This window comes from Falco peregrinus, chromosome 3 (assembly GCF_023634155.1).
Source record: "Falco peregrinus isolate bFalPer1 chromosome 3, bFalPer1.pri, whole genome shotgun sequence".
Lineage (NCBI taxonomy): Eukaryota > Metazoa > Chordata > Aves > Falconiformes > Falconidae > Falco > Falco peregrinus.
The window spans coordinates 38,294,345-38,319,833 of record NC_073723.1 but is presented as its reverse complement, the minus strand read 5'-3'; the positions used below and the strand labels follow the sequence as shown (position 1 = coordinate 38,319,833).

Sequence of the window (25,489 nt, the reverse complement as noted above, 5' to 3'; positions counted from 1 at the left end):
TTTCGTGATCTTTCTTGGATTTGTAACCATTTCCTTCATCACAAAAATTGTGTCAATATCATCAAGTTGTTTACGGGGGGGGGGGGGCACTCTGGGAGGCTGCCTGCATTGCTCTGGCAGATGTCTTAATAGCAGAGATGCTACCGGTGTGTGTACGTATGCATACTGTGCTGTGGTCCACGCACAACAGGGGGCTGTGGGACTTATTCCTGTACGAGAAACGTGTAGTGTGCATTAAAAAGAAATACAATGCTAAAGCACAATTTGTGGTTTGTAGGTTCTGGTGGGGCGGGTGCTGCTGGGAGGATTGTGCTCGGTTTGGGGAAGCAAAACTGAGGCAGATCTATTTGGTGGCTGCACAGCAGCCCCTTACCACGCTGCCTGTACCCTCTCCCCTCCGCAGCGTTTAGTGAAGAGGAGGACAAAGATATGGGAGCAATTAATCAACTGGCTAATAAAAAAGTATAAATCCCTGAGGACTGCATGCTGCTAATGCCGAGGAGCTGGCTCTGAGACAGCCACCGGGAGGGACGAGCCAGCCCTCCTCTCCTTTCCTTGCCTCTCCTCTCCCCGAGCTGCTGCCACACTTGGTTCATTCCAGCTGCAGAAGCTCAGAGCCTTCCATGCGGTGGGATTTTTTTCTGGGCTGAAAAAATAAAATAGAAATAATCACAAGCCTGACCTGCTTTTTTCCCTCCTTTCCTTTCTCCTCTTCATCCAGCCAAGCTAAGGACTATCCCAATTGCTAATGGGAAAAAGGGGGCAAAACCCACCACCAACAACCAACCCCCAGCACGCCCATTCCTGCTGCCCTTTGACATGCAACCTTCCTTGAGATGGGACAAGTCGGGATGCAGCTGCGGCTTTGGAAGGAACTGGGGAAAATGGGGGATCTTTGCTCTCATGAAGGTGGAAGTGAGCTCCTGGAGCCAGGTGCTGCTGCTCTCCGTGGGGCTGCTGGCTGTCTCGGTGACTGGTAAGTGTAATGGAGAAAGCTGGCAACTTTAGGATGATTTTTTGATCTACTCCTTAGATCAGAGGACCCAGTGTTAATCTCCTCGGGGTGGTGTGGTGTGTGTGGGGGGGGGGGATATGACACTCTGTGTGTGTGCATGCACTTGTATGTCAGCACATGCTTCCCTGTAGTGTTCAATAAGGAGTATATTTTCTTCAGACTTTTGTAGCTTCGTACAAGATAGTTTTCCTCTGTATCCTCTGGGAGTAGCAATATTAAGCAATGGGGTGATAAAAGGTGGCTTTATTTGATCTCATTCCCCTTCTCTCGTGGGTCAAATCATTTGGGCACAGTTGCTGTATAATATGCAAGATGACTCTGAAAAATGCCATCACGGTTTCCCCTTCTGTCTTTGCCTTGCATCTTAACTCAATATTTCAGTACCCCAGTATCTGCCCATAGCTGATGAAATAGATGTAGGGTGCCTTGCGTGAAGATGGAAGCACTTTTCTCTTATTTCTCCTACCTTTCAAGTTGATTATCTCTTCATATGAGCTCTTCGGCCTCAGCATCATGTTTTTTTGTGAAATATGTGCTTATTGACTTGAAAGATAACAAAAGATAACTAGAATTTGGGGGGAGTTTGCCTATGTCTCCTCCCTAGTTTCCACAACTGCCCTTGTAGCAAAATCATATCTATGGACTGAAGTTTATTTCTGGTGTAAACAGCAAATATTTAGGGACTGTCCTTACGTGTGTAGCTTGACTTGAAAATAAAAACAGCGTGACTTTGAGCATATATCATTCCAGCAAGTTGAGTAAATCCAAATGTGAACTGATACAGTTTTTCTTACATCATTACAGTACCCTTTTAAGCTGGCTGAGTCTTTTTTTTGGTCCAGAGCATCATTTCAGCCTTACAGGGATTAAAATCAAAGGACAACTGTCTTAGTAACACCAGTGAGTTCTACCTTGCAGACAAAACTGGCTTTTAAGTGTCTGCAGCATGAATGAGCTGGAAGTATTCTCAGAATATGCTCTGCTTGGTTTATTGATGATTAATTAGAACATTCATAGTACCAGTTATTCTGCCAATATAGTTTTGTGGGGTTTTTTTTTTAAAAGCTCATATCTTAGTGTAACTCCTTGTTTTGTTAATAAATAAAGAGAGAAAGAGAGAAAAACTAACAGAACCACTGAGGAAAAAAAATTCTGAACCAAACAAGCCTGTGGAAATGCTAGCAGAGAGTTAGCTGCCTCCTCGCGTGTGCCTTTCATCCATGCTTATTGAAAATGGGGGAAAAGATCTGCACAGTTCTCCCTGCTGAAAATAGAAGGGATGAGATGTGTGGAAGGGGCCGTGGCAGCAGCAGCCTGTGGTACAGCCACAGGGGATGAGTGAGGCGGAGGCGTACTGGGGCACTGGGAGGAGGAGGAGGCTGGGACAGCAGTGAGGTGGCAGAGAAAGCCCTCCTGGAGTCAGGGCTACCACTGAATCTTGCAGACAATGATATGTGACGAACAAAGACCTGTCAGCTTCAGTTTTACTGCAGATAAGTCCGTGTGCCTAGGGCATCTGCAGGTCGCTTTTTTCCAGCTTTGTAAAGTAGCATTTGAAATGCATAGTGGTTCTTTCGGGATTTGGCCCGTGATTTGGAGCAGACGTTAAACTTCTTCAGGATGAAAGATGATTTCTAAAACTAAGATATTAATAGGAATGACAAGATGTTTTATTCCCTGTTAGACTACTTTACCCCACACCCACCAGCAACTGCGTCTTTAAAGAAAAATTCTGCTACCTGTAACGAGGTCCAAGATGAGATGGATTGCTGTGGTAAATTCCCTCATCTCTTACATTTGTTCTCTTAGTCTTGATCTACGTTCCATGAGGCAGCCTTGAGGAGGACACTTGTGAGCGACCACTAACTTTGCATGTGGCTGTTTCTAGTTTCCCCTAAGACATTTAATTTTTAAACATACATACATACGTATTTCTGATGGTGTTCTGCCTGCAGCAACTGGAGTACGATGCTTACACATCCTTTTCATCAACATTGAGGAAGTTGCAAGTAGTAATTCTCACTCATAGTCTTTCCTCTGAAAAATAGCTGAGCATACAGCTGGCTTTTCACTGAAGCCAGTGAGTTTCCTCATTTCTGCGTGCACAAGCCAGTCATCTACCTGAATAAGGCATATAAAACTTGATTGAAAGGCAATTGGGTGTTACTGGGCTCTTTCTGTTGGCCCCGGTTGAAAGTGGATTAGCTGAATACTTCATGAATGCACCTTTCACATGACTTCAGGTTGACTTGCTGCCTTGTTAGCTGGGTGCGCAGTGTGCAAGGGGCTCACTGGCTCCTTCGGAAGACCCCTCCGCTCCCACTCAGAGCTGCTGTTTTCTCAATGAGTCCCTTACACCTGACTTGGCTCGACTGTTGTCCTGGGATAGTGCAGTGGTGTCAGACTAGTACTTAACAGAATGATGTCATTTAAACTGTATATAGTGATGAGTGTGGTTCATTTGATGGGAAATTTTCTTTAATAGGTGCCTTTAAATTACATGCAGGAAAAAAATCACTGAAGTATGGTGTAGTGTAATTTAATGCTGGGTTAAACGATGCAATCCAGTGCATTTTCATTAGATGTTCTGAGACTCTTCTCTAGCATTTATGCTTTAAAGGCTGTTGGATTGCCAGCTGCAATAACTATTTTGATTGCAGCCTGAGCTGATGGTGGGCATCCTACCAGAAAAATAATGTGCTGTGTTTTAATTATGGCACCTGCACTCCAAAACAGGAGCCTGCGTCACAGTTTATGATACAGTTGTACTTGAGGCAGTGGAACAGTATAATATGCAACAGAAGGAGGTGAGAGCCTTTGCAACAGGACTAAGAGGTGGGCTGTCCTGGCTGACTGTTCCTTTCCTAGGGCAAGAGAAGTGTTCAGTTGTGGGTTGAGCCTGCTGAGCCCAGCAGTCAGTGGGTCTCTGGTGCTCAGTGGGATAATTTGCCACTGGGGAAGGACTTTGTGGCATTAGGGACGGTGGTGGTAGGTCACAGAGGCAAGCCAGCTGGGCTCGGTGAGGAGTGGAGAGCAGCACACCTAGAACCCAGTGCATGATCCTTGAGCCTCAGCACCTGCTGGTGTGCTGGGAGGCACTGGTGCTGGTGGCACTACGGAGAACCTGTGAAGGGATGGTGGTTACAACAGCAGCTATTTTTTACTGACACTGGTCCTAGAAAAGCTGTTCTGCAAACGTGGAGCCATGCACCAGAAATATTGCCATGTTGGTGGCAAACCAGAGGTGGAGAATGAAGAAGGATGCAAAGAAAAGAGAGGATTTCTGTGCTGATTTGTTTTGGTATATTGATTTTTGCCGTACTGTGAAGCAAGGGCAAGCTTATGAAGTGGTATTTCTGGCACTGGTTTAGTTTGGTGCCTCGCAGTAGGAGCAGAATTAAGCCAATGAAAAACACATTGAAAATCTCACACAATCAGTGTTGGCTCCGAGCAACTTAAGGGAGTAATGACTCAATAATCCATTTGGCCAGAGGTACGGAAGGAAATGGAAGATGATTTCTTTTTTCTGGGTGTTTCTGCTGTTATTACTGCCCTCACCTTCTTGTTATCGCCCTTAATAAAAACAAGAAACAGGGTTTGTTGCTTTTCTTTCTCATTAGCATATATATTTTTTTATTGCTACACTAAATAACAGCGATGTCAGAATTGCTGCTTCCTGCGTGAGGCTGTAGGGGAATGGTTTCACATTCTGTCTGCCATCAGGTTGATTCCTGTGCTTTAAATTTGCCTGGGATGCAGGTTTAGGGAGGAAGGCAGGAGGAAGGGTTTACCACCCAGGTCAAAACAAGGTAGGGTGCCTTGCTAAGCTTTTGGCTGTTCTGGGTCTTTGGAACAGGAGCACTGAGGTTTTACGGGAGTGATTTGAGCATGAGCCTGGTTTAAATTAGTGTTTCTTAAAGAGGACGCTGCCTGTGCTCCTGCTTGGAGAAGAGGACATCAGAAAATTTTTAATTGTGTGTGTTTTTGAAGGCCTAAGAGGAGGAATACCTTTTATTTTGACTGAAGCTGCTTCCAGTGAGGAACGGGAGGAATTCAGTCCCATTTCCAGTGCAGGTTTTCACTGCACACGAAGATACAGAAATTAGTGGCCTAGAGGGTAGGAGCTGCTACATAGAATTTTTTTTCCTTTTTTTTTTCTTTTTTTCTTTTTGAAGCAGTATTTCCTGCTTCCTTCTGAACAAGTATGGTTTTAGCGCTAATGGGGCACTTTTCATCATCTGTGGGCAGAAAGGCTGTTTGATCTGAAGGGGAAGACAGTGTTTGGTCACCATCTGTGCAGGCAGGCAGCCCATTTTCTTCTGCTTGCTCCAGGGACACTCGATAGACACAAATGAACCTCTGAAGTTAAGGGCCTGGAGAGATGGATGGGTTTATTAATTTTTAGAAGTTCAGGAAGCCCAGAGGTTCCCATGAAAATTGTGTCTTCAGTCAATGTGGAATCTGTAGAAGGACTGAGAGCAAACCCTCACTTACAATTTCATGCCCTTATGCACAGGCCATCCTTTTCTTTTAAGGCCCTGTAACTAGAAAATATGAATACATGCTTGAGGGCAGTGTTGTTCCAGGTAGCAGTTAATTCCCACTGACTCCTATGGGAAATGTGCAGTTGCTTACAGGTAAACAGATGTATAAATGTTGCCCGGAATTAAAAGAAACACCTGTGAAGCGAGGTCCTCTTGGTACATAGACTGTGAACAGAATCCGTGATGCAGGAAGCTTAGTGCAGAGGGAACAGATCTATTTTGGATATAAAAAGCACAGCCTATTGTTAACTAATTCCTAGATAATGATAAAGCAGTGGATGGTGATTAGAGGAAAAACAACTGACAGGTTCTGCTGTCCATTGTGTGTTTTTATTAATCTGGTCCATGCCTTACCTGGATTTTTTGAGTGCATGAAGGTTTCAGTAGAGCGGTTTAATTAAACTGCAAAATAAATTATTAAAAACTATGGCACTCTTCCTCAGTTCTGTGCATGGTAAAATTATCTTGGATCCTTAAAACATCCTGGAACCTTTTATTTTTTAATAAACAGGAACAATTGTCCTTCCAGCTTGTACAGACAGTGGATTTTATGCTGACAGCCAGTAACGTACTACTTTGCTGACATAAAATTTGACTTCCATCATTGACTAGGAACTGTGTGAACTTTGCCAGTTTGGAAATTTTGCTTTAATAAGGTTCTTAGGTAGCGCATGTCAGCTTTCATTTGTCAGTGTTAAATCTATTTTAAATAATTTTTAGGCTTACTAAATTAAGGTGAGAGGAAGAACTGCAGGGAAGTACAATCGCTGTCTCTGGAAGTTGCCAGGGGCTGGTGGCTGCTTGAAGGAGAAATTGCTTGGGCTGGGAACTGCAGTGTGCTAGTACCTGAGCCCATGGTCAGGGAGAGGGTGGTGGCCCCCCAGAATTAAAGATCTGATTTTTGTTCTATGGGTGCTTTTTTCATTCCATGTAATATACGAGGAGAGGAGATACTCTGAATCAAACACAGGCTTACAGGTATTTCTTAAGAGGTCAGAGTGCTTTGTGTCACAAGTAATCTTTTGCTCTTTCTGTAAGAAAGGCTAGCTGCTGTATAAAAAGATGTGGGATAAACCTCTGAGGATGTAAGAAGCTTCAAACTGCCTTACTGTAGCCAGTTTATCTCGTGCTACCTCATCATAGACTCGTAGAATGGTTTTGGTTGGAAGGGACCTTGAAGATCATCTGGTTCCCGGCTTGAACACTCTTGATCTCAAATGAGACCTCGTGGCAGTGAGCACCTTCAGTTGCTGCTGCTTCTGTGGTTTTGTAAAAGTCTGGGTTTAGGACAGTTAGCAGGCAAGGGGGATTGCATCTGAATTTGTCCTTGATAATGGCAGGCAAGAATCTAATATGAGAGATTTACATAAGGAACATTTGTTTTAAAGCAGTTATGTAAATCACTGTAGCTGAGTGTAAGGCGAAGGCTTGTAAGTTATAAAACGGTAATTGTTTGTGAGAAATGTACATTAGCTGTTCTTGGGCTATGTCAACGCAGTATCGGGACTTAGTGTTTAGAATCTCATAATGCGGGTTTAAAATCCTTACTAAACAGACTTTTGTAATAAAATTAACAGCTGTCATTTAGCTCTAGGAGCTCAAGGAGAGTGGGTGGGACGGCAGGACACCTGGGTGAGGGGCTTCTGCAGTGCTGGGTTTGGTCTGTTCGCTAGGCTTGTCCCATTTCTCTATAGTTCTTTCTACCCTGACCAGTGGGCACATGTCTGTGTTCTAGGCAGTTCCTGCAGTACATCTATTAGATCATCTTGTGCAAATGATTTCGTGTCCCTGTGCTTTGATTTCCTCAGTGAGTGAAGAGGTGTTAACCATTGCAATCTTTGCTGTGGCACATATTAGGTAGCAGGATGAAAAGTGCCATCCTTGGGATTGCTCTCGCAGGGACAGTTGGGTGGGGGTTGGGGAGGATTCCTAGAAACTTCAAACCTTATCCATTGTAAAATACAGAACAAATACTCTGAAGACAGCCACCTTGATGGGCTTTAATTGGGACATCAGGTTTTTTGCCTGTTCTCTTATGCTATTTTAGGTTGTGTTCAATTTAACATAGCTTGTGTAATATTTCAGACCCTTACCTGATATTCTTACTCCAAGGTTTTCAAAACACGTTACAGGCATTTTTGAAAAATGTCTTGGGCTCACACAACAACCTTAAATATTGCTTCCATTTCATGGACAGGGAAAGTTTCTCTGAAGGGCTCAGTGACTGCTCTGAGATCACAGGGCTGGGGTTAGCAGAGCACTGCAGAGCCAGTGTTGTTACTGAACGAGGTGTGAAGCAGATTGACCCTATTTGAAACCAGCTTACAAAGAACTACATTAGTAGTTACTCTGGTAAGCCAGAAGGTGTTAAAAGACCAGGATTTGTTGAAGCTGTACCGGTTTGTTTCCTTCAGCTCTGATGCTCCCTGCTTCAGGCTGTGGTGTGTACTGGCCAGAGTGGCATCTCTTGGATTTGCTGTCAGGTCAAAGGCAGAAGTGGTGAGTGTAACCTTCCCCTTGATTTCTTCCAGGTTAACAGGTTTCCAGCTGCCTGCTCCTATTGTGAGTACAGGGGTTGGGCTGTCCTTGTGGCTTGTGAGTGATTACGCAGTCAGTGCTCAAGGCTTCCAGGCTAACTATGAAGGTAAGTCTGCTCAGTTCAGTAATTGTCTTGAATTGTATCTGCATTTGGCATGTGACAGGATGCAAAATGAAGGTGCAGAGTTTTCCACCGGGATATATACATATGCAGACATTTAATCCAAGACAGGAGTGTCTGGTTCTTGTATAATTTGATTCATTTCTTCAGAATACAGAATTCAAATTGCTGGTTCCTTTCAAGTGAAATGTTAATTTTTCCTCTCGGCATCTGTGCTTAAAACCTCTTTGAAGGCTTATTCTAACAGCAAAGCTGGAATGACTGAGAAGGAGGGGTAATGTGGGATTTGTGGAGTGTGCAGGGTTGCAGCAAGCGCAGCACCCTGCATAGTTACTGGGATTTACAGCTGAGACACTGGGGACTGTGGAGCAGTGCATAGGATGCTCAGATTACTGCATTTTTCTTTTATAGTCTCTTTGCTTATGCGTTGTTTTTCTTTGCCCTGCACCTTCCTTCCCAAGTACATAAATTCGCCTCCTGTGTTTCTGGTCATAAATAATGGCCAGTGGTTGGTGATTGTAGAAGTAAAGGATTCCATGTGAAGGCTTGGTGGCTTCAGAAAATCTTGGACAGTGGAAGTCTCATATACGTGAAAGAGCTGTTCATAGTAGTAGGCAGGTCAGGGCTGTGATATGACCTGGTACGGCTGGGCAAATGGCGGCTAAACCATGTTAAAATTCAAGTTACGTTTATGTTGATTATTGCACCTAGGAAGCTGTTTGTATCTGCATAAAAGTTCTTCTTTGAAGTCTGTGGAAGTTCCTCGGCCTTAATGATATTTTTTGCTAGTAAGTACTACTGGCCAATTACCCAGTGCATTAAACCAAGCAGGTGCCTTCATTTAGATGATGTTGAAGTCTCTCAACATTTTCTGCACTTGACAATTGTTCAGGGGAGCTCTGTTTAAATACCCTCTAATTTCTGATTAAAACCTTTGCTCTGCCTGGAGGTGCCAGTGGCATTAAGGCTTTTTTTTTTATTAGTCTGGAAGTGATCAGTGTGTGAGCAGGTGTTCCATACGGCTAGGCGATGGTGTTAAAGTTCATCGCAGTCAGAGACCATGCTCTGTTGTTTGCTGGGTAAGTGCCTGCTGGTGGTGTGTGCTGGCTGGCAGGACAGTTGAGCACAGCAGTGTGGTGAGGAAAGGCAGATCCTAGTGCCTGTTGGCAAAACCTCTGCTAGAACATATGTCAGTTGCTGTGTCTCGTGGAGATGACAGTACGTTGCTCCCAAATTGTGTGATAGAGGACATGTAGCTGGTTTTGTAGTTCTTGACATTTAGAGTTCATTTTTTGGCATTTACACACAATTACTTGCACACTTTTTAATTTTTTATTGTTACTTTGATGCAGCTGGTAATCTTGAACAAAGGCTTGTTCCAGGGCTACCCTTTAGTCACATGTATTTTAGATTACCTGAAGTTTTGCTGGTGTTTAGGAGGCTTTCAAGCAGGTAACTTGAGTGCATCTGTAGGGGGGAAAAACAAAATGTACTTAAAACTTAATCTGAGCCACTGAGTGACCCAGGGCGCTGGTGTAAGAGGGCAACCCAGGGCGCTGGTGTAAATGAAAGCTTCATTTTGAGGAAGAGAGGGGCAAACTTGCTGGAAGTGCTGCTCTGAGCCTTCCTTGAAACAAGCTGCTTGCTTGCTGTTTGGATTGTTGTTAACTAAGACTGAAGAAGGAGGTAAGTGTGTTTTTTGATCAAAGGGACACACGGCTGCTGTAATGCTGTTTCAGTTAATTGGTAATCTACAACTCAGTGAATAGCTTGTGATTTGATAATTCATGTTTAAAGACAGAACAATGCATTGGAGTCCTTGCAGTAAATGATTCCTTTATGATCTGCTATCAAAGCATGCTCATTATTCTTCTCTCTTTAAGCAATCGTTAGGAAAAGCACCAAAAGAAACAGAATTTTAAAATTGGAACAAAAGATCTCAGGAACTCTTTTTAAAAAGGAGGACAGGAAGAAAGTATGTAGTTGGAGGCATCAAAGTGACACAAAAACGTTGTGCTTACACTGATGCCTGCTCTCCCCTGATCCTCTGGGAAATACATAAATTGAGGTTGGCTTTATCTAAGTTAACATCTTCCTAGCTTATCTAGTTAGCATGACGCCTGCACGATAAGATCTCTTACAAGCAATTTCTTGAAAACAGCAGACATCTGCTCATACCTGTTTGTATGTTTCTTAATTTCTGGTTGTTTCAGGACATACAGTTCAGCTGTACATTTCACTGGCTTAAAAAGGGAAAGCTTGCACACAGTGGTGGTGGAATCTATTAAATAACATTTCTGCTACGAGAAGTTAGAGATGCTTTAATAACAGACAGGCAGAGTGAGTTTCTGAAAGTCTGCAGAGATTTTTTTTCAAGCCCCAGGTAAGCCAGGTGCCAGCAGTGGCCGTGGAAATAGGGGAATAGCCAGCTCCAGGGCTACTGTGCTGTGCTGTCTCCTTCTTGACCTCACAGTCTTCTGAATTCATTATATGTTATTGTGCCTGACTGCTAGATCTTCCTTAATCCTCTTTTCCTCGTTGTCTGACTTGCTCATCTTTCTTCATTTGGTTTGGTGTGTGTTGCCAGCTTGCTTCTGTCTGCTCTCGTTGTCTGATTCTTCATGTTCTCTCATCTCTTACTGTTTGTTGTGATTTTTCTCTAGATGCTAAAAATTGTTTCAAAGCTCAGGAAACAGCAGGGATAATTCTTCCGTGATTCTGCTGTGGAAGGCTGTTTGAGACTGAGCAGAGAAGCTGCTATTGTCCTTCCCCAGCCCAGCCATCTCTCGAGCAGCGGGCATGGCTGCGACTGAGGATGATGGTGCTGAGGCTGCAGCATCTCTGGGTTTAAGACACCAGGTCACAGCCTCAGAGATCTGATTTCTCTTCCTGGTTGTGGTGCAGATGGTTCTGCGTGGTCTCACGTTGGCTCTGTAGTCTGGGTTCCTGGGTTCCCAGCTTCCCAGCTGCAAAACCAGGTCAGAACGGCTCCTTGTCCTACGTGCCATTAGGAATTTGCATTCATGAACGCACGCAGAGCATTCAGGAGCTACTGTATGGCCCTGTGGCTGTGGGAAAACCTGCAGCAATAGCGCAGTTTGAGAGGGGACGTGATTAGATTATTACAAGTAACTGTTGTTAAGTGGATGATCTGGAAAAAGAAATGGGGGAAACCATTGCAGGATGGCTGGGAGTGAAAAATTGTCAGCTTTTTCATGCTGAATTGGAAGAACAGAAAATTTCATTTCCATTTAAGTATAGTATTTTGATCTGAAGGTAATTTTTTTTACTTAAGAATTTCTTTTCCTAAATACAAGCAGTTTTTATGAAGCTCAGTTTCAGAACGTATAATTTAGAAATTATTTAAATTAGGTGCTTTCATGCTTTTAGCATCCTTAAGTTTGTGTTTCCCTGTTCCACTGTCCCTTGAATTCAACACGATTTCACAATTAGCCTTGTTCACCCTCAGACTGTGGGATTTTTTTCCTTTTTTAAGACTAAATGATTCTTCTCAAAAATCCTAATGAGCCATTGTAGAGTCTTGCATTTTGTTTCCACTGCAGAACCTCCTCTTTATCATACGTGAGTACAGAACAGTTCTAGAAACTGCTGAGGCTGGTGAGCTTAATGATGCTCGAGGCTGCACTGGTCCTTCTTTCTGAGGCTCTTGAGCATTCGTTGAACACTAAGCAAGCAGCCAGGGCCTGGGTGTCTAGCATAAAATGTCTTTCTGCTCCGGTGGTGTGTGTTACAGCTGCTGCCAGGACTGGGGGTGCTGTGGCAGCTGGCGGGGACAGGGTGCTTGTGCAGGGGTTTAATCCTGGCTGCACAGGATGGGGCTGAGGAGGAGAACAGTGCAGTGGGCCCCTTATGCTGGCCTTGGACCCACGGCTGGATCTTGTGCTCAGGATGCAGACAAAAGAAGCAGCAGACAAGGAGGACAGGTAGCACCAAGATGAGATGCTGAAGCAGAGGAAGGACCAGTGGCTGGCTGAGTTTCAGGAACCAGCAGGCTGAAAACAGTTTTATTCTCCATCTCAGGGGGGATAGCTGATATTTCCTTAGCCTGCTAGCCAGGTGTTTCCTTCACCTGCAGAAATCCATCAGAGGCACAGTGCTCTCGCTTGAGACTTGTCCTGCTGCAGCTAGGGCAGTGTTGTCTGGGGGATTTCTAGCAGGAACGGGAAGGAATTGGATTGTCGTGTTAACTTAGTCCTGCTGTATTGATGTTCTCAAGTCACAGTTTTGCCCTGTGCCTCGGTTTCTCTCTCAAATAGGATTGTATTTTCATTTGTGGTGTTTGTGTTCTAACAAGGGAGGTGCTATATAAAAGAAGAGCGATGTGATGATGTTGAATACCTTTTTTAGGAATCCTCATCTATGTAACTTCCAGAGTTTTAATGTTATTATTATTTTTTTAATTTTTCCCTCCAAAAGCAAAGCTCAGTTAGAAACCTCCACAGAGAGCGATGGTGTTTTGGACTCTGGACTCTGCTGCAGAAGCAGTGCTGTGTGATGCAGCAAAATTGAACATTAGGTGAAGATTCCTTCCCAAGACATTGAGTTTGATTACAGCTGCAACAAACTTGATAGCTGCAAACACTGAATTTCTGATTGAAAAGAAACAATTATGACTAAAAGAACACTGCTTATTTTATGAAATTAGAAGCATTTAAATACTGAGGGAAACAGCCCCAAGTAAATGGTGCTGTTTTCCTTCGTAATAAATACCGTCCTCTTTCTCAAGCACAAATATCTCATTCTTTAGAGGGTTCTTTGTGAAGTTGTGCATACATATTTAGAAAATACAATTAAAAACTGGTTCCTAGCCCTCCTTGACCGTTCCTTTTATTAAACCCAAATGAGGTTTCCTGATCCGGTGCTGCTCTGTGGATGTGCTGCCACTGTGCACCAGCTGTGAAACTGCTTCGTTTCTCAGTTTTCCCATCTGTCATTTGACTTTACAGTAACAGTTGCCCCATTAATGGAAGACAGACAGATCAGTTTGAGCACTCTCTGTCTTTGGAAATAGAGTGTTCAAAATTTTTGTAAAAGCAGGTAACTGTCCAGATCAGCTTCTGATTATGAAGACCAACACTATTCTTGAGGGCGAAAATCCCCTACAAAAAAACGGGGATTCCCCAGGCCTTGGGCAATGGGCCTTTTTTTGGAAGTCCTCTGACAAACTGGGAAAAAATGATCCCATTTTTCAACTGAAAGAGTGGAGGAATTTGGATACACAAACCTGCTGTTTTCTGAAAAAAAGTCTTCAATGTAAACTCTGGGAAGAGTTTCTGAAGAATTGGCTCTAATTTGCTTGTGCTATGCGTATGACTTGGGCTGTGATGGTTTGGATGAGATTCACTGGGCTGCAAGAAAGTTCTTGAGTAACAGTTTAGGTTTCAGTCCTGCCTGCTTGCAGCTGACACTGGGGGTCAAAGCTGTTAGGGGGACTAGAGAGTCTCTAAGGCTTCAGGAGATGCTGGAGTGAAAGGGTGGTAAACCAGCTGGGAGCAGCCTCCCAGAGATGGTGTGTGGGCTGTCAGTGGTTACGTGGGGACCCGTGCCTGTCCAGCGGCTGCTCAAAGCATATTCTCCATCTGTGTAAATAAATTTCAGAACTGCCAGACTAGTACTGAATAGGCGAAAATTTTTAAAGCCATAATCAAATGTGCTTTTTATGCCAATTTGCCTTCTGTGCAAGCACCATATTGGGTTCATTTAAAGATCCAGCTGCGTCCCAATTCTCTCAGTACCTAAATCATAACTTGAACACACGGGGTTCTTGGTAAATTTACGGGCTTGATGCTTTTCTCCTTTTTCAAACCAAAACAAAGCAATATGAATCCTGAGTTGCAGCAAAGTACGGATTAACCCTTGTTCTGCTGGCAGTGGGAAGGATGACAGCTCTGAGTCTTGCTCTGCTGCTCCTTTTTTTTCCTGGAAGTTGCTTTGTTTATCTGATGATTCAATCTCTGCAAGAGATGATTTAATGTATTCAAAATTAAAGTGGCTTTGCAGTTGGGTGCGTGGATCTGGATGCTAGAGTGTATGGACTTTTTAACAGCTACTTTTACTTTGGTCTGCTGAATATTGGGCACGTTGACTGTGTGGCATAAAGCTTTCAAGGATGTGCAATACTTTTCAGGACATCTTTGTTATAATAGACGTAGTTCTTTACCTCCCGTTCAGTCAGCTGCTCCTACAATTTTTGCCACTTCATCCTTCCCAGCTGTGCTCAATGTACCTTCCCTTAGTGGTTTTTAATTTTTTTTTTTTTTTTTAAAAAAAAACTATGCCTCCTAATTTTAGTATCAGTTGTGACCTGAGGAAGATTTAGCTTTGTCTCCCTCCTCCTGCTGTGTCTCACAAGCTGAGTTAGGGTGATGCTGGAGTCGGTGCTTGGATGGGAGACCTCCCCGGGAAATCTCGTGAGCTGGTGGGAGGTAGGTTTGGTGAGTCGGCACGTAGTACTGAGTTAGTAGTGAATCTAACGGCATTGCATGTTTCCTTTAAAAAGAATGAAGAAAATTCATATTGGGCTGAGGAATGTGGTGACAATCGGTGCTGGTTTGCTTCTGCAGGTGCTTTCTTTAGCTTAAGGTGCACAATCCAAGTGGCTTGGTGTCTGTGAACATTAAAGGGTGTGTACCAAATTTGAGTGTGACTCTAGCATAGTGATGTTGTCTTCACATTTAGACAATATTTATTGTTTTAAAATTTCCTCTGAGTTTTGGGTGAAGTGCTCTGTATTGGACTGTACTGCTTGACATTCTGCTTCAGTGGTGGTTGTAACTGGTGAAATGATTCCTAAATACACAGATGGCCAGAGCTCCATGCTGAATCCACCCTGTTACTTTTCATTGTTAGAGAGCTGTGCTCAAGGATTGAAGTTTTTAATTAAAAGAAGTTTGTAGCCCCTACAGTTCAGATAACGCTATGGACAAGAACAGCCTGGGAAGCCATAAAATAGTGGTTCTCTGAATGTGCCAACACTTCAAAATGCCCCTTTGTCTCTAAGAGGCTTTAACACTGTAACTTTGAGATGTTCATTACTGCTTTAAAGTAATTCACAGGAGATGACTGCATGGAGTTGCATAGTTGGTTTGTTCCTTTCAGCATTTTTCAGCTGTCTCTGGTCTGTTTGCAAACAGGGAAACCTGCTATGGTTCCTGCTGGAGTTCAGGCGGCTGCTCCCAGATAGCAGCATCTTCTGCAATGTTGGTACAGAATGCCATTACCGGTCTGGAAACATGCTGATGGAATTAGTTGTGTTGAACTGATGACGAAATATTAATGTCAAGACTTCTGTGCTCATTACATAGTATTCTTTTTATAGGCAATTTTTTCAAAGTTATAATTAATCTTAAGTTTTAGAAAACTTCCCATCTGTTGTATTGTGGAACTGTAGAACCTAAAAACCTTCCCAAAGAGTTTAAGTCCTGATTGTTGCAGATTATGTGGAGTGCTGTAAAGAGAAATTAACCATATTTTGCCTGTAGGCCCAACATATGGAGAAGCAATGAAACAGCACAGTACAGTAGCAGATGACCCGTGAGTTTTCATCTAATCCTATATACCAAAAATTGTTTTATTAGTTTATTTTGCTGTGGTAACTTGCTTAGAGCATTCAAACCAGCCAAAGAGATCAGCAGCTGAGATCCTAAATTGGCTCTGGTGGCCTCGTGCACTTCTTAATAATACCTATTGTCACTGTATCTTACTGATAATGTTTGTATCTTAACAGGTTTGTGGATGAGTTGACTTGTTTTGAGTCACATTGCTGTTTCCAAACGACTCTAAAAGCAAGAACTGCACAGGTTGCATTTGAACGTTGATATTCCTATGTCTGAAACATCCCAATCCATTTTAATATGCAGTGATTAAAAAAGCATGATTGATCACAATGAACGTCATGCCTGAAAGAAAGGATGGGAACAGAAATGGGGCGTTATCCCTTGTCTTGTTAAGCAGCAATAAACTTGGAGGGAAGCGGAAAGAGCCGGGGTCTTTGCTGGAAGAGGGAGGCAGTGCAGCGGCTTACTGCTCCTCTCTGCTGGAACATCAGGCGTGATGTCACTGTGACAGAGTGTGGTGGGGAGGTGAGGAGCAGGAGAACACTGTGCACTGCTGTGTTTGCTGCTCTCATTTTAGGGTTCGTAACACTACGCTTAGGAACGTGTCCGTAGAGCTGTCAAAGCTGTGCCAAACCATGCAGCTATTCAGTCAGCACAGTGCCTTTTAATTCACTTCTTTTTTGCAAGGTATTACTATTTGGACTACATGATAAACCAAGATACCAAATAAGCAGTAAGGCAATACAGTATTGTCAATAATATTGACTGACAGGATTGTTTTACACAGTGTAGTGTCTGGAAGAGAAGTAGTTTTATAATTAGATTTAAAGCAAAGCATTGCATTGATTCTGTCTCCAAGTAAGTGTTTTCTACCTAACACAAAAGAAATTCGGTTGGCAGTAAATTTCCCTATCATATGGTTTCAGAATTTTTTTTTATGGCTGCTCTTTGGAATTTTTCTACCATATCACAGCTCTGTAGCTGTGTCCCTGTTTGTCATCAGCTGTTTGCAATGTGCAGCTACTCTTTCATTTAATGTACCATATGCATATTGGAAGCAAGTGATTTTGCGCAGTCAGCTGTTGTGTTCAGTCACGTGTTTGAAGTGGCGGATCCAAACTTGATGAGACAAATAGTGAAGTATCTGGCTGGTGGGAGTCAGTCACCTCTTAAGTGCTTTTTAGTCTTTAGATCCCAGATTAGCCTGAAGTCCTGCTGTGCTTCTTGCTGCCCTTTGCTCCTGGCCTGTGCTAGCGCTGGAAGAACTGCTGTTGGCCTGACAGTGAACACATACCTTTGATGTCTTAGCTGTGACGTTCAGAAAAAAACCCAAAACAACCAACCAAAAAGACTACTTCAGAATTTGACAGTGGTTTAGACAAGAGCAGTTGTTTTATGAACAACTTTTAAAGGGCAAAAAACCACCTGAGAAATCTAAAGTTGGCTTGTGAACCCTTTATTGCTATTTATTTCCAGTAATCTGTATTTGTTTACTCCTTTTTGTTCCACAGAGGAAACTTCTCATGGTCAGAAGCATATTCCAGTCATTAGTGGCATTTCAGCCTTGAAAGGGAAATGAACGGCAAATTGGCATGACAGTGGCGATTCAATTATTTTTCGCAGCCTTGGCAGGAACCGGTGTTAAGTGCTGCTCAGTCTAATGCCTGCAGGTGATGTCCAATAAATTTGCTGAAGGCAAATCAAGCAAATAAGCCAGGTGTTTGCCCCTTGCCGTGTTTATGAGCTCGGTGCTACATCAGGTAGTCAGGTGCTTGTAAAACAAACCTCGATTAGTAGATGAAGGAAATAAAGGTATATAGCTGTGCTGGCCACTCTTTCCCTGGGTGGTGTGGCTGGGGATGCTCATGCTTTTTTATGAATGGGCACTTCTTCAGGCGGGGGAGCGTTCAGGTGCAAATACCTCCCAGTGCATAAAGCTGAAATGAGCTCTGGTGCTCACTTTGAGTAGTGAGAGCCCCTTGGGAGTGCTCAAGGTCAAGTGCTGGTGTGGCTGGCTGGTGCTGTTTGTAGCATTGAGTAAAAGCAGCAAAAGCAGCGAGCTCTGGGCCCTGCTGACATGCGCAGAAGCTGCATCTGCGTGAGGGGAAATACCTTAAAAGCTTCGCATCAGTCAGTTGTCTTGTCTGTACCCATTGTCTTGTCTGTACTTGATCTGCTGTCAGTCAGGGTGAGGCTGTAAGGGGCAGAGAGGTTCTGGGCCAGGCCCTCAGCCGGTGTAAATTGTGTTTGCTCTGATTTCAATGCATCTTCTTGGTGCAGTCCCTTAATGCCAGAGCATTTCTGGAGCTGAGCACCCATCAGAGTGGGAAAGCTAACCTGGAGCACGTGGGTTTGGGGGTTCGGTGGATCTGCTGTAGGTGGATGATGCCTGTAGCAGTGGGGAGGCTGCAGGCTGGGCTTTTGCTGGACCATTTGTTTGCCTACGCTGATCATGCAGCTTCTTGTGGTAGTGTTTGTGTTCCAAGAAGCTTGCGGTGTTAGTACTGGAGAGCCTGTGCTCCTTGGTAGGACATCTTGTGCTGTGACAGCCTGGAGTCACCGCTCTGTAAATGTTACAGGCGAGGTGCTGTTGCAGCGTCGGATTCATGTCATGAATACAGGAGCAGGGGTTGGTGGCGGTGGATATGCTGCTCTGAATTCCTCTTGCTGCCTGTGTAAAAATTGTTCAAACGAGGGTTAGGGGAAAAACTTGTGCTAAAGACTGGGTGGGTTTTGGATATCCTTCCTTACTTCCCCTCTGATGCCAGCAAAACCGGCGGAGCGGCTCCCGGTTGCAGTGATGCTGTGGCAGATGCGTTGCTTTGTGCCGTGACTTCAGATGGAAGCAACTCCCTGGGGAAGGAAGAGTCAACCTTCCTATTATTTTTCTTTTTAGCTATACAAAAGATTTTTATTACTTAAATGAGCTCCCAGCAAGTCTGCCTTAATATACTACTAATTGATTTTAAGACTTGAAAGCAGCAAGGCTTATTAGCATTTGCTGACTCAGCTAGAACCCTCCTCGAATGCTAGAGGATGGTGTGAGATATTGACCCTTGTTGCTGCAGCGCTAAATGAAGTTGAGGGAATATTAAGTGTCTCATACTGGCATTTGTTTTGCATATGCAAATGAGATCAATCAGTGCAGATGCAGGAGAGCAGGCATGCTAATGATTTGCAGATAGGATCGAGCATTAAGCATTTAAACTAACATCAAGTGACAGTTGCTAAGCTACAATGTGGGGACCCTTTGCTGTCAAGGAGGTCCCACTGCTACTCCCTGGCAGTACAGCTGCTCCGATCAGCCCATTTGAGTGAAGAGAATACAGAAGTAGCGTAGAAAACACGAAGGAATTTACAAGATTATAATATTGCTTCTGCTTTTGTGGCATTTGAAAATGGAGGGTTGTTTGTGCTGGAGGTGCGCTTGCCTGACCTGTGGGTTGCTGTATGTGACTGGACCGGTGAAAGGTGTTGAAAATCAGTACCTGAAGATGTCAGCACAGCAGTGCGAGGGCACATCATGAAGGACTCTCGTTGTGGTGTTTTTTTCTGAAAACCTTCATTTTCCTGCCTTCTTGTCCCTTTTTTCTTTCGCATATAATAGAGAAACATTTCTTTTCAATCAAGGAATCTATTTGCAGAACATGTGGTTGTTAGATGCGTTTGGTTTTGTTTCAGCATACATTTCCATAAAAAGTCACCGCTAATGAGCTGTGTGAAAACTGCAGACTTACTGCCAAGCCAATTTGGTTAAAAGGCTTGTTTGTCCTTCATTGCCATTTGGATCCTTACACACGCACAACGTGCTCAAGCAGGTGCAGCCATGGTAGCTATAAAAAGGAAGGCGAGATGCTGAGGATAGTGTCACATCTCCAAAAAAATCCTTGTTGCTACTCATGTGTGGCTACTATTCTTTTTTTCTATCTCTGTATGTTGGTTTCCCAGCTGCCTCATCAATGGACCAAGGCTGTAAGAATTAAGACAGATATTCCCCAGAGCTGTGGAGTTTCTTTTCATGGTTAGAATTGGCTGATCCAGCTGCTGATTATAGCCATATTAAGGAGGTTTTTGGTCAGTTTGTCTTCCAAATCAATGGCCATTGAAAATCTGTTAACTTTCAAAGTCTGAATCCTGGGCTTTCATTTCCCACTTTGGAAAGTGTTGTAAGTCATCTGACCTGAGTCCCAGTCTCCAGTCTTAATTGTTGGCCCATCCTGTGTTCCCTCTGTGGAATGACATTTCCAAGGGTCCACAGTCACCATCTGAGCCAGTTTCTGTGTTCTTGAGGTCGGGGCTCCTCACTGTACTCCTCTATCTGCTTGCATTCCAAGAGGTTGTTATGTTTATTGGTTTTTATTATGCTTTCATTTGCTTTTAGTATGTGGTACAGAACTCTGTGCACCTTGGCAGGGGAAGGAGCTATTTATAACTACAGGTTTTATTATTTTGCGCTTCTGATGTGACCAGGGGTTTGAACACTAGTTCAGTCCTGGAGCTGCCGGTAGAAATCCACCAGCCTGGGAAATGTTTCTTGTGCCGCAGGATTCACTAATGCACTTTTAGAGGTCACTCTCTAACAGTTTATAGAATTTATGTTTGTTTTTAAAGAAAGGAACACTGGGGCTGGTCCTTAGCTGGAGAGATCAGTTTGCGTCTGCACCAGCTGGGGTTTCAGCAAGCATCTTCTTAATCTTAAACTGCTTTCAGTGGTCCATATTTTTTTCTTTAGTGGGAATGTGAGTGTCAACATCTTGATTTAGGCACACAAATAAATCTTTCATCTGATACACAGATGAGTTATACTTTAGAGGAAGATGTGTGCATGGATTGCTGAAAATACAGACTAAAGCTATCTGAAGCATTTTAAATGGGAAGAATTAGCCTTAAGCTCTGGTTTCCATTAGCAGGAGCCCAGTTGCTTTTGGTTATGTAGGCAAAGCAATTACTGCAGGAGGAGAGGAGGCAGTTTGGCTGACCGGTGTTGCTTTTAGTGGTTGCTGTGAACTGGACTGACTGTTCATAGCAGTGATGGCTGGGAAACAGCAGTTTGCACAGGCACCAAAAGGAATCCTGCTTGGCTGAGTAACAGAACCTATCCCACAAAATTCTCTGACACGCGCAGATTGGATCTAAGCTCCTGTGAGACATCTCCTCTCAATACATTCAAATCCACCTAGCCTGGATGGTAATTCCATCCCCTTTTCTTTACCTGGTGGTATTTCTTTCCAGTGTTGAGATTAAAATGTCATCTGTCTGGAGTAGAACCTGACTATACATAAATAAATAACTTCCAGGCAGTTTGCTGGGGCTCACCTTATTGGAAGAGCCCTGCTTTATCTGTAGGTTAAGCTTTGAACTGCTGGCAAGTCCTGGAGGCTTCTTGGAAGAAAAAAAAAAAAGTGGAAGGACCCCCCAGCCCCTCTTCAGGTGATGGGAACGCAGAGCAGCAGGAGGGATTTCATGGTGGAGGACAGAGGTGTTCTCCCCTGGGTGTTCATAGAGCTGAGCTACGTTAAGCAGAAGCATCATGTTTGGGCTGGGGGACTGATCATGCACAAAGAGGTCGGTGTCCAGGTCTGTCAGCTTCGCTCTTGCAGTGACCCTCAGCAGGAACAGGGGTGATTCTTAGCTTTGTACTTCTCTGCTCTGACCTCTTACCGCCTTTGCTGTATTGCTTCGCTTTGGTCTTTTTGTCACTACTGTGTGCGTGGAACTTGCAAAATAGTTGGTGTCATATAGGTGTCCCTTGTGCATCTGAAGAGCTCTTCAAGCACTTGTCCTGTCTGCTGAGGAACAGGGCAGGATTCTCCTGTTGTGCAGCCACTTGGGCTGCCCTTGGGAAGGCAGAGAGGTTGAGACCTACAGCAGATGGTATGAAAAGGGGATATACGTTTGTACCAGGCTATACAATTAATGCATCTTCGGGAAAGCTTAAGTAACAAAAGGCTACTACTCTGTACAGTGTACCTTTTGGGTTAGGGTTTTGATCAACTCAAGTAGAGTGAATCTATCTTAATTCAAATTAAATGAGTATTTAATTAACTTTATCTCTGCTTCCAGAAGTGAATGCGCATGCTACGTGGTGATCTGTGTCTCTGATTACCATGCGTTCTCACCTTGAATAATACTTTGATGAAGAAAGCAGTATGATTAGCTGTCAGCCATTTGAGATGTGTGGAAAAAAAAAAAAAAAGTCCCTTCTCCTTCAAAACACTTCCCTTTGTGCAGGCTGTGTTCAACTGAAATCGGTAATTTTCAAACCTGGGAGCATGGGGCCGTTCCATCTGTTGCAGCTGGGAGGGTATGGGCTGCTCTTTGCTTGGATGCAGTGGTCCCTTCAGCAGAGGCGCTCGGAATTCAGTCTCAAAAGCTGAATAGAGCTTAAAGGAAAATCAAGTTGTAGTTCTGGCCACGATGCGTGTTAAGGGATCGGTGTGGCAAAAAGTCCTTCGCTCTATGACTCTGCTTTGAGTTAGTGAGTCCCCAAATCACAGTCAAACACTGACTGCTGCGGCTGAGCCTGGCAAAACCGCCTGTATGGGAGGGTGCTCAATAATGATCTTGGGGTTTGCCTTGTGATGCTGGTCCTGGTCCCTGCTAGGGCTCTCCAGCAGTTGTAGTGGTGCACAGAGTAATTCTTCGCTTCTGTAATACTAATTTTTTCTGTTCCCTGACTCGAACCCAGGTGTTATGTATCACACTGCACAAAAGCTGTTCGTGCAGATACAAGCTATGTTGAGAGTGGTTCAGCTCCCTATACATAAATAAAAAGGGTGTATGCGCGCATGTGTAAGAAGGTTTTTTTTCTCCTGGTTTATTATTTTTTTCATGTCCCAAGTATCAACTGCCTTTACAATTCTTGCTATTCATTACTGCATCTAAAAAATGGGTAGGGGAAAAGGCATTTACTTGAATGTGCTTGCAGGTCATGCATCTGGAAGATGCCCCATCCAGCTATTTGAGGCTGAGGAAAAGCAACGATGCTTCATTCGGAGCATGAGCTGCTGCTGCTGTGAGGAGACCATTGACAACAGGTTTAGGGTAGCAGGAGACAGTGCCTGCAACGCTGTCAATATCTAGATGCAAACATACTTTTACATGGATATCTGCATCCAGATCAGGGATGACTTCGTATTTGGGGTGTTTGGGGCTGTGTTCAGGGAGACTCGGAGCATGTAACTGGTGCAGAAAGTGCTAATTGGTTCTTTCCCCCAGTATTAGCAATGGCAAGATGAAATGCTGTTTAAAGAAGGGGGAGAACTGGGGGGAGGAGGGAGTGTCATCTGTCTGAGTTGGTTATCATTCTGTTTATTATGGGCTGATGTGTCTGGAGATTAAATGGCTGGAGCATTATCTCATTTGGTCTGTTGTGGGTTTGTTTTTTTTTAATCAGCTGTCACTTTCAGCAGCATCTTCTCAGGTAGGGAAGGTCACCATAACTTTATGCCTTGAATCTTCCATATAAACCCTATCGTGTTACTAGAGAGGAAAAACAATGATTATTCAAGCACAGAAAGGCTCAGTGATATTGTTATTAAGAATAGGGTCTGTCAATCAGTAATCCCTGAACTGTAGAGCAAAATAAACAGGGCTTGGTTTGCTTTCACCTGGTGGAAATACGAGTAGATCTGACCCATATTTCTTTGTAGCTCTGCCGTACTGAGCCTTGGGAAGTGCAGTTTTTCTCTAGATGATAGTGGTGCCCGCTATAAAATAATGGGCAATCCAACAATTAAAAATAAAATGGAATGGAAAAGCTGAACTAAATGTACTCCAGATTAAAATATGTAGGGAAAATGATTCAACCTGCTTCATTTACCAGATAGCTCTGGTCAATGAGAAATACTTTGGTGGAAAAATGAGAAAGTCACAGAAAATAGTAAAATTCAATATAAAGACTCTGCCCTCCCTAATTTTATATGGAAAAACTGCAACAGGTTCCAATTTGTTCCTGAAAAATGGCTTTTACACATTCTCTTTTGTACCGGGAATATTTAATCCCTAATGATTGTCTGGTAATTCTGCATTTTTACTGCAAAAACTTTAATTACTTAACAGTGCATAATGATTACATATGTTGGTCTGACAAGACCAATGCCCACTTGAAAGGAATGAAACAAGACTGTCTCTCTCAGAGAATTAGACCAGATTCTAATGCAAAGTATTGTGCACATTTGGGCCATATTTTGTGGAGGGAGCTTAAACGACAGGAGCACCGAATGTCCTCATGCAGATAGTGTGAAAGCAGATCCAAACTTTTTGGAGAACTGCCCCCTGTAAACTTTACAGGCCTATCTCTGTGCATCCTGAAACTCCTGACATCAAATTACCGGCTATCCAGATAGCGCTCACTAAAGAGGATGCTTTTGGAAAACTTTTTTTTTTTCCCTTTTTTCTGGGCAGTGAATGTAATTATGCCAAATGTAGCTGGTCAGAATGGATGATTTCAGTTGAAGTTCCTGATTTGCATCATTGCAGGCCCAGCCCAGCACTGCAATATGCTGTGTAAACTTCATTATAAGAGAAATCATTTAGCTTGTAAGAGTTAAGTGTGTGACCTTTAATTTATGCAATAGATGGAAAGTAAATTGTGTTACGGCATTTATTTCCTTAAGTGTAAATTTTTATTAGTTGTGTCTGAGTACCTCTCTTATAAAATTCATCATTTTGTTTATAGATTGGTTTCCAAAAGATGGAAGGAATGCAATTATGCCCTGTGTGTGGACTCATAATTTTTAACCCGGTATTTCAACTAAATTTAATAGAGATGAAGTGGTGTAAAAGAAGATTCATGTCCTGTGAATTTTACATTAAAAACAATGCCACATAGAACAAACACCACAGCCATGACCAGTTTGGAAAGATGAAGCTTTTTTTTTAACGAAACCAGTAGGAAAAATAGATCTGCCAGCATCTGAAAGCTCAGCTTTGTGTCATGCTATCCTGAGGTTTCACAATCAGAGGAGGTAAGAAACCACCTCTGCTTTGGAAGCCAAAAAAAAAAAACCCAACCCAAAAAACCCAAACACCAAACCCCGTTGAAGAGCACTTTGTGATGATTTGATCTTTTCCTCATTTATTCAACAGCTTCATCTATTCCTTAACACACAGACTTGTCTGGTGCTTTGCCTTGAGGGACAGCGAATGCATTTTGCCTATATTTCTGTGCTGGCAAAAACTGAGTAAAAATAATCAAGTGGCTACACGTGAATATTGACCAGTAAATATAAATTGCACTTGTGGAAGGTGGTTGGTGTGCACAGACTGTGGCAGTCTCACAGTGCGGTTATAAGCAGTCTGAGAGGTCTTGTGGTTTTTGTGGTGTTTTTTTTTTTTTTTTTTTAAAGATTTAGCTCACACCAAAGCAAATGAATTGTAGAAGGATGGATAACATCATGAACATGCTTTCTCTGAGGTCATCTGCTTGCTTTGATCAGCTCATAGATGTTATTTTCTTCAGGCTGACACAGCTGCGATGGTCACTTGATTATTCTTGTTATTTGCATGAAAATTATAGCTAGTTACTTGATAAAGTCACGGTGACTGCCTTCTGCCCCTGGGGAAGTGCTGTGCTGTGCTCTATCTTGGAAATTTCACAGTCAGAGATCGCATCTGCAAGGATATAACTGAACCGTTGGTCTTGCTCCTCTTTGCTTCTCTCACCGGAGCCTCCCTCTGCCCTGATTGACAG

The 25,489-nt window shown here is 43.3% G+C and overlaps 1 protein-coding gene across 1 annotated transcript in view; it reads left to right on the top strand.

Annotated features, from left to right (window-relative positions):
• LOC114012045 (CUB and sushi domain-containing protein 1-like) overlaps positions 1–25,489 on the top strand; it is an 81,099-nt gene that overhangs the window by 39,561 nt on the left and 16,049 nt on the right. The window contains exons 3-4 of the mRNA XM_055799370.1: positions 722–976; positions 8,091–8,203. Coding sequence (XP_055655345.1) covers positions 837–976; positions 8,091–8,203 — 253 coding nt within the window. The 5' untranslated portion in view covers positions 722–836. The remainder of the gene's footprint in view (positions 1–721; positions 977–8,090; positions 8,204–25,489) is intronic.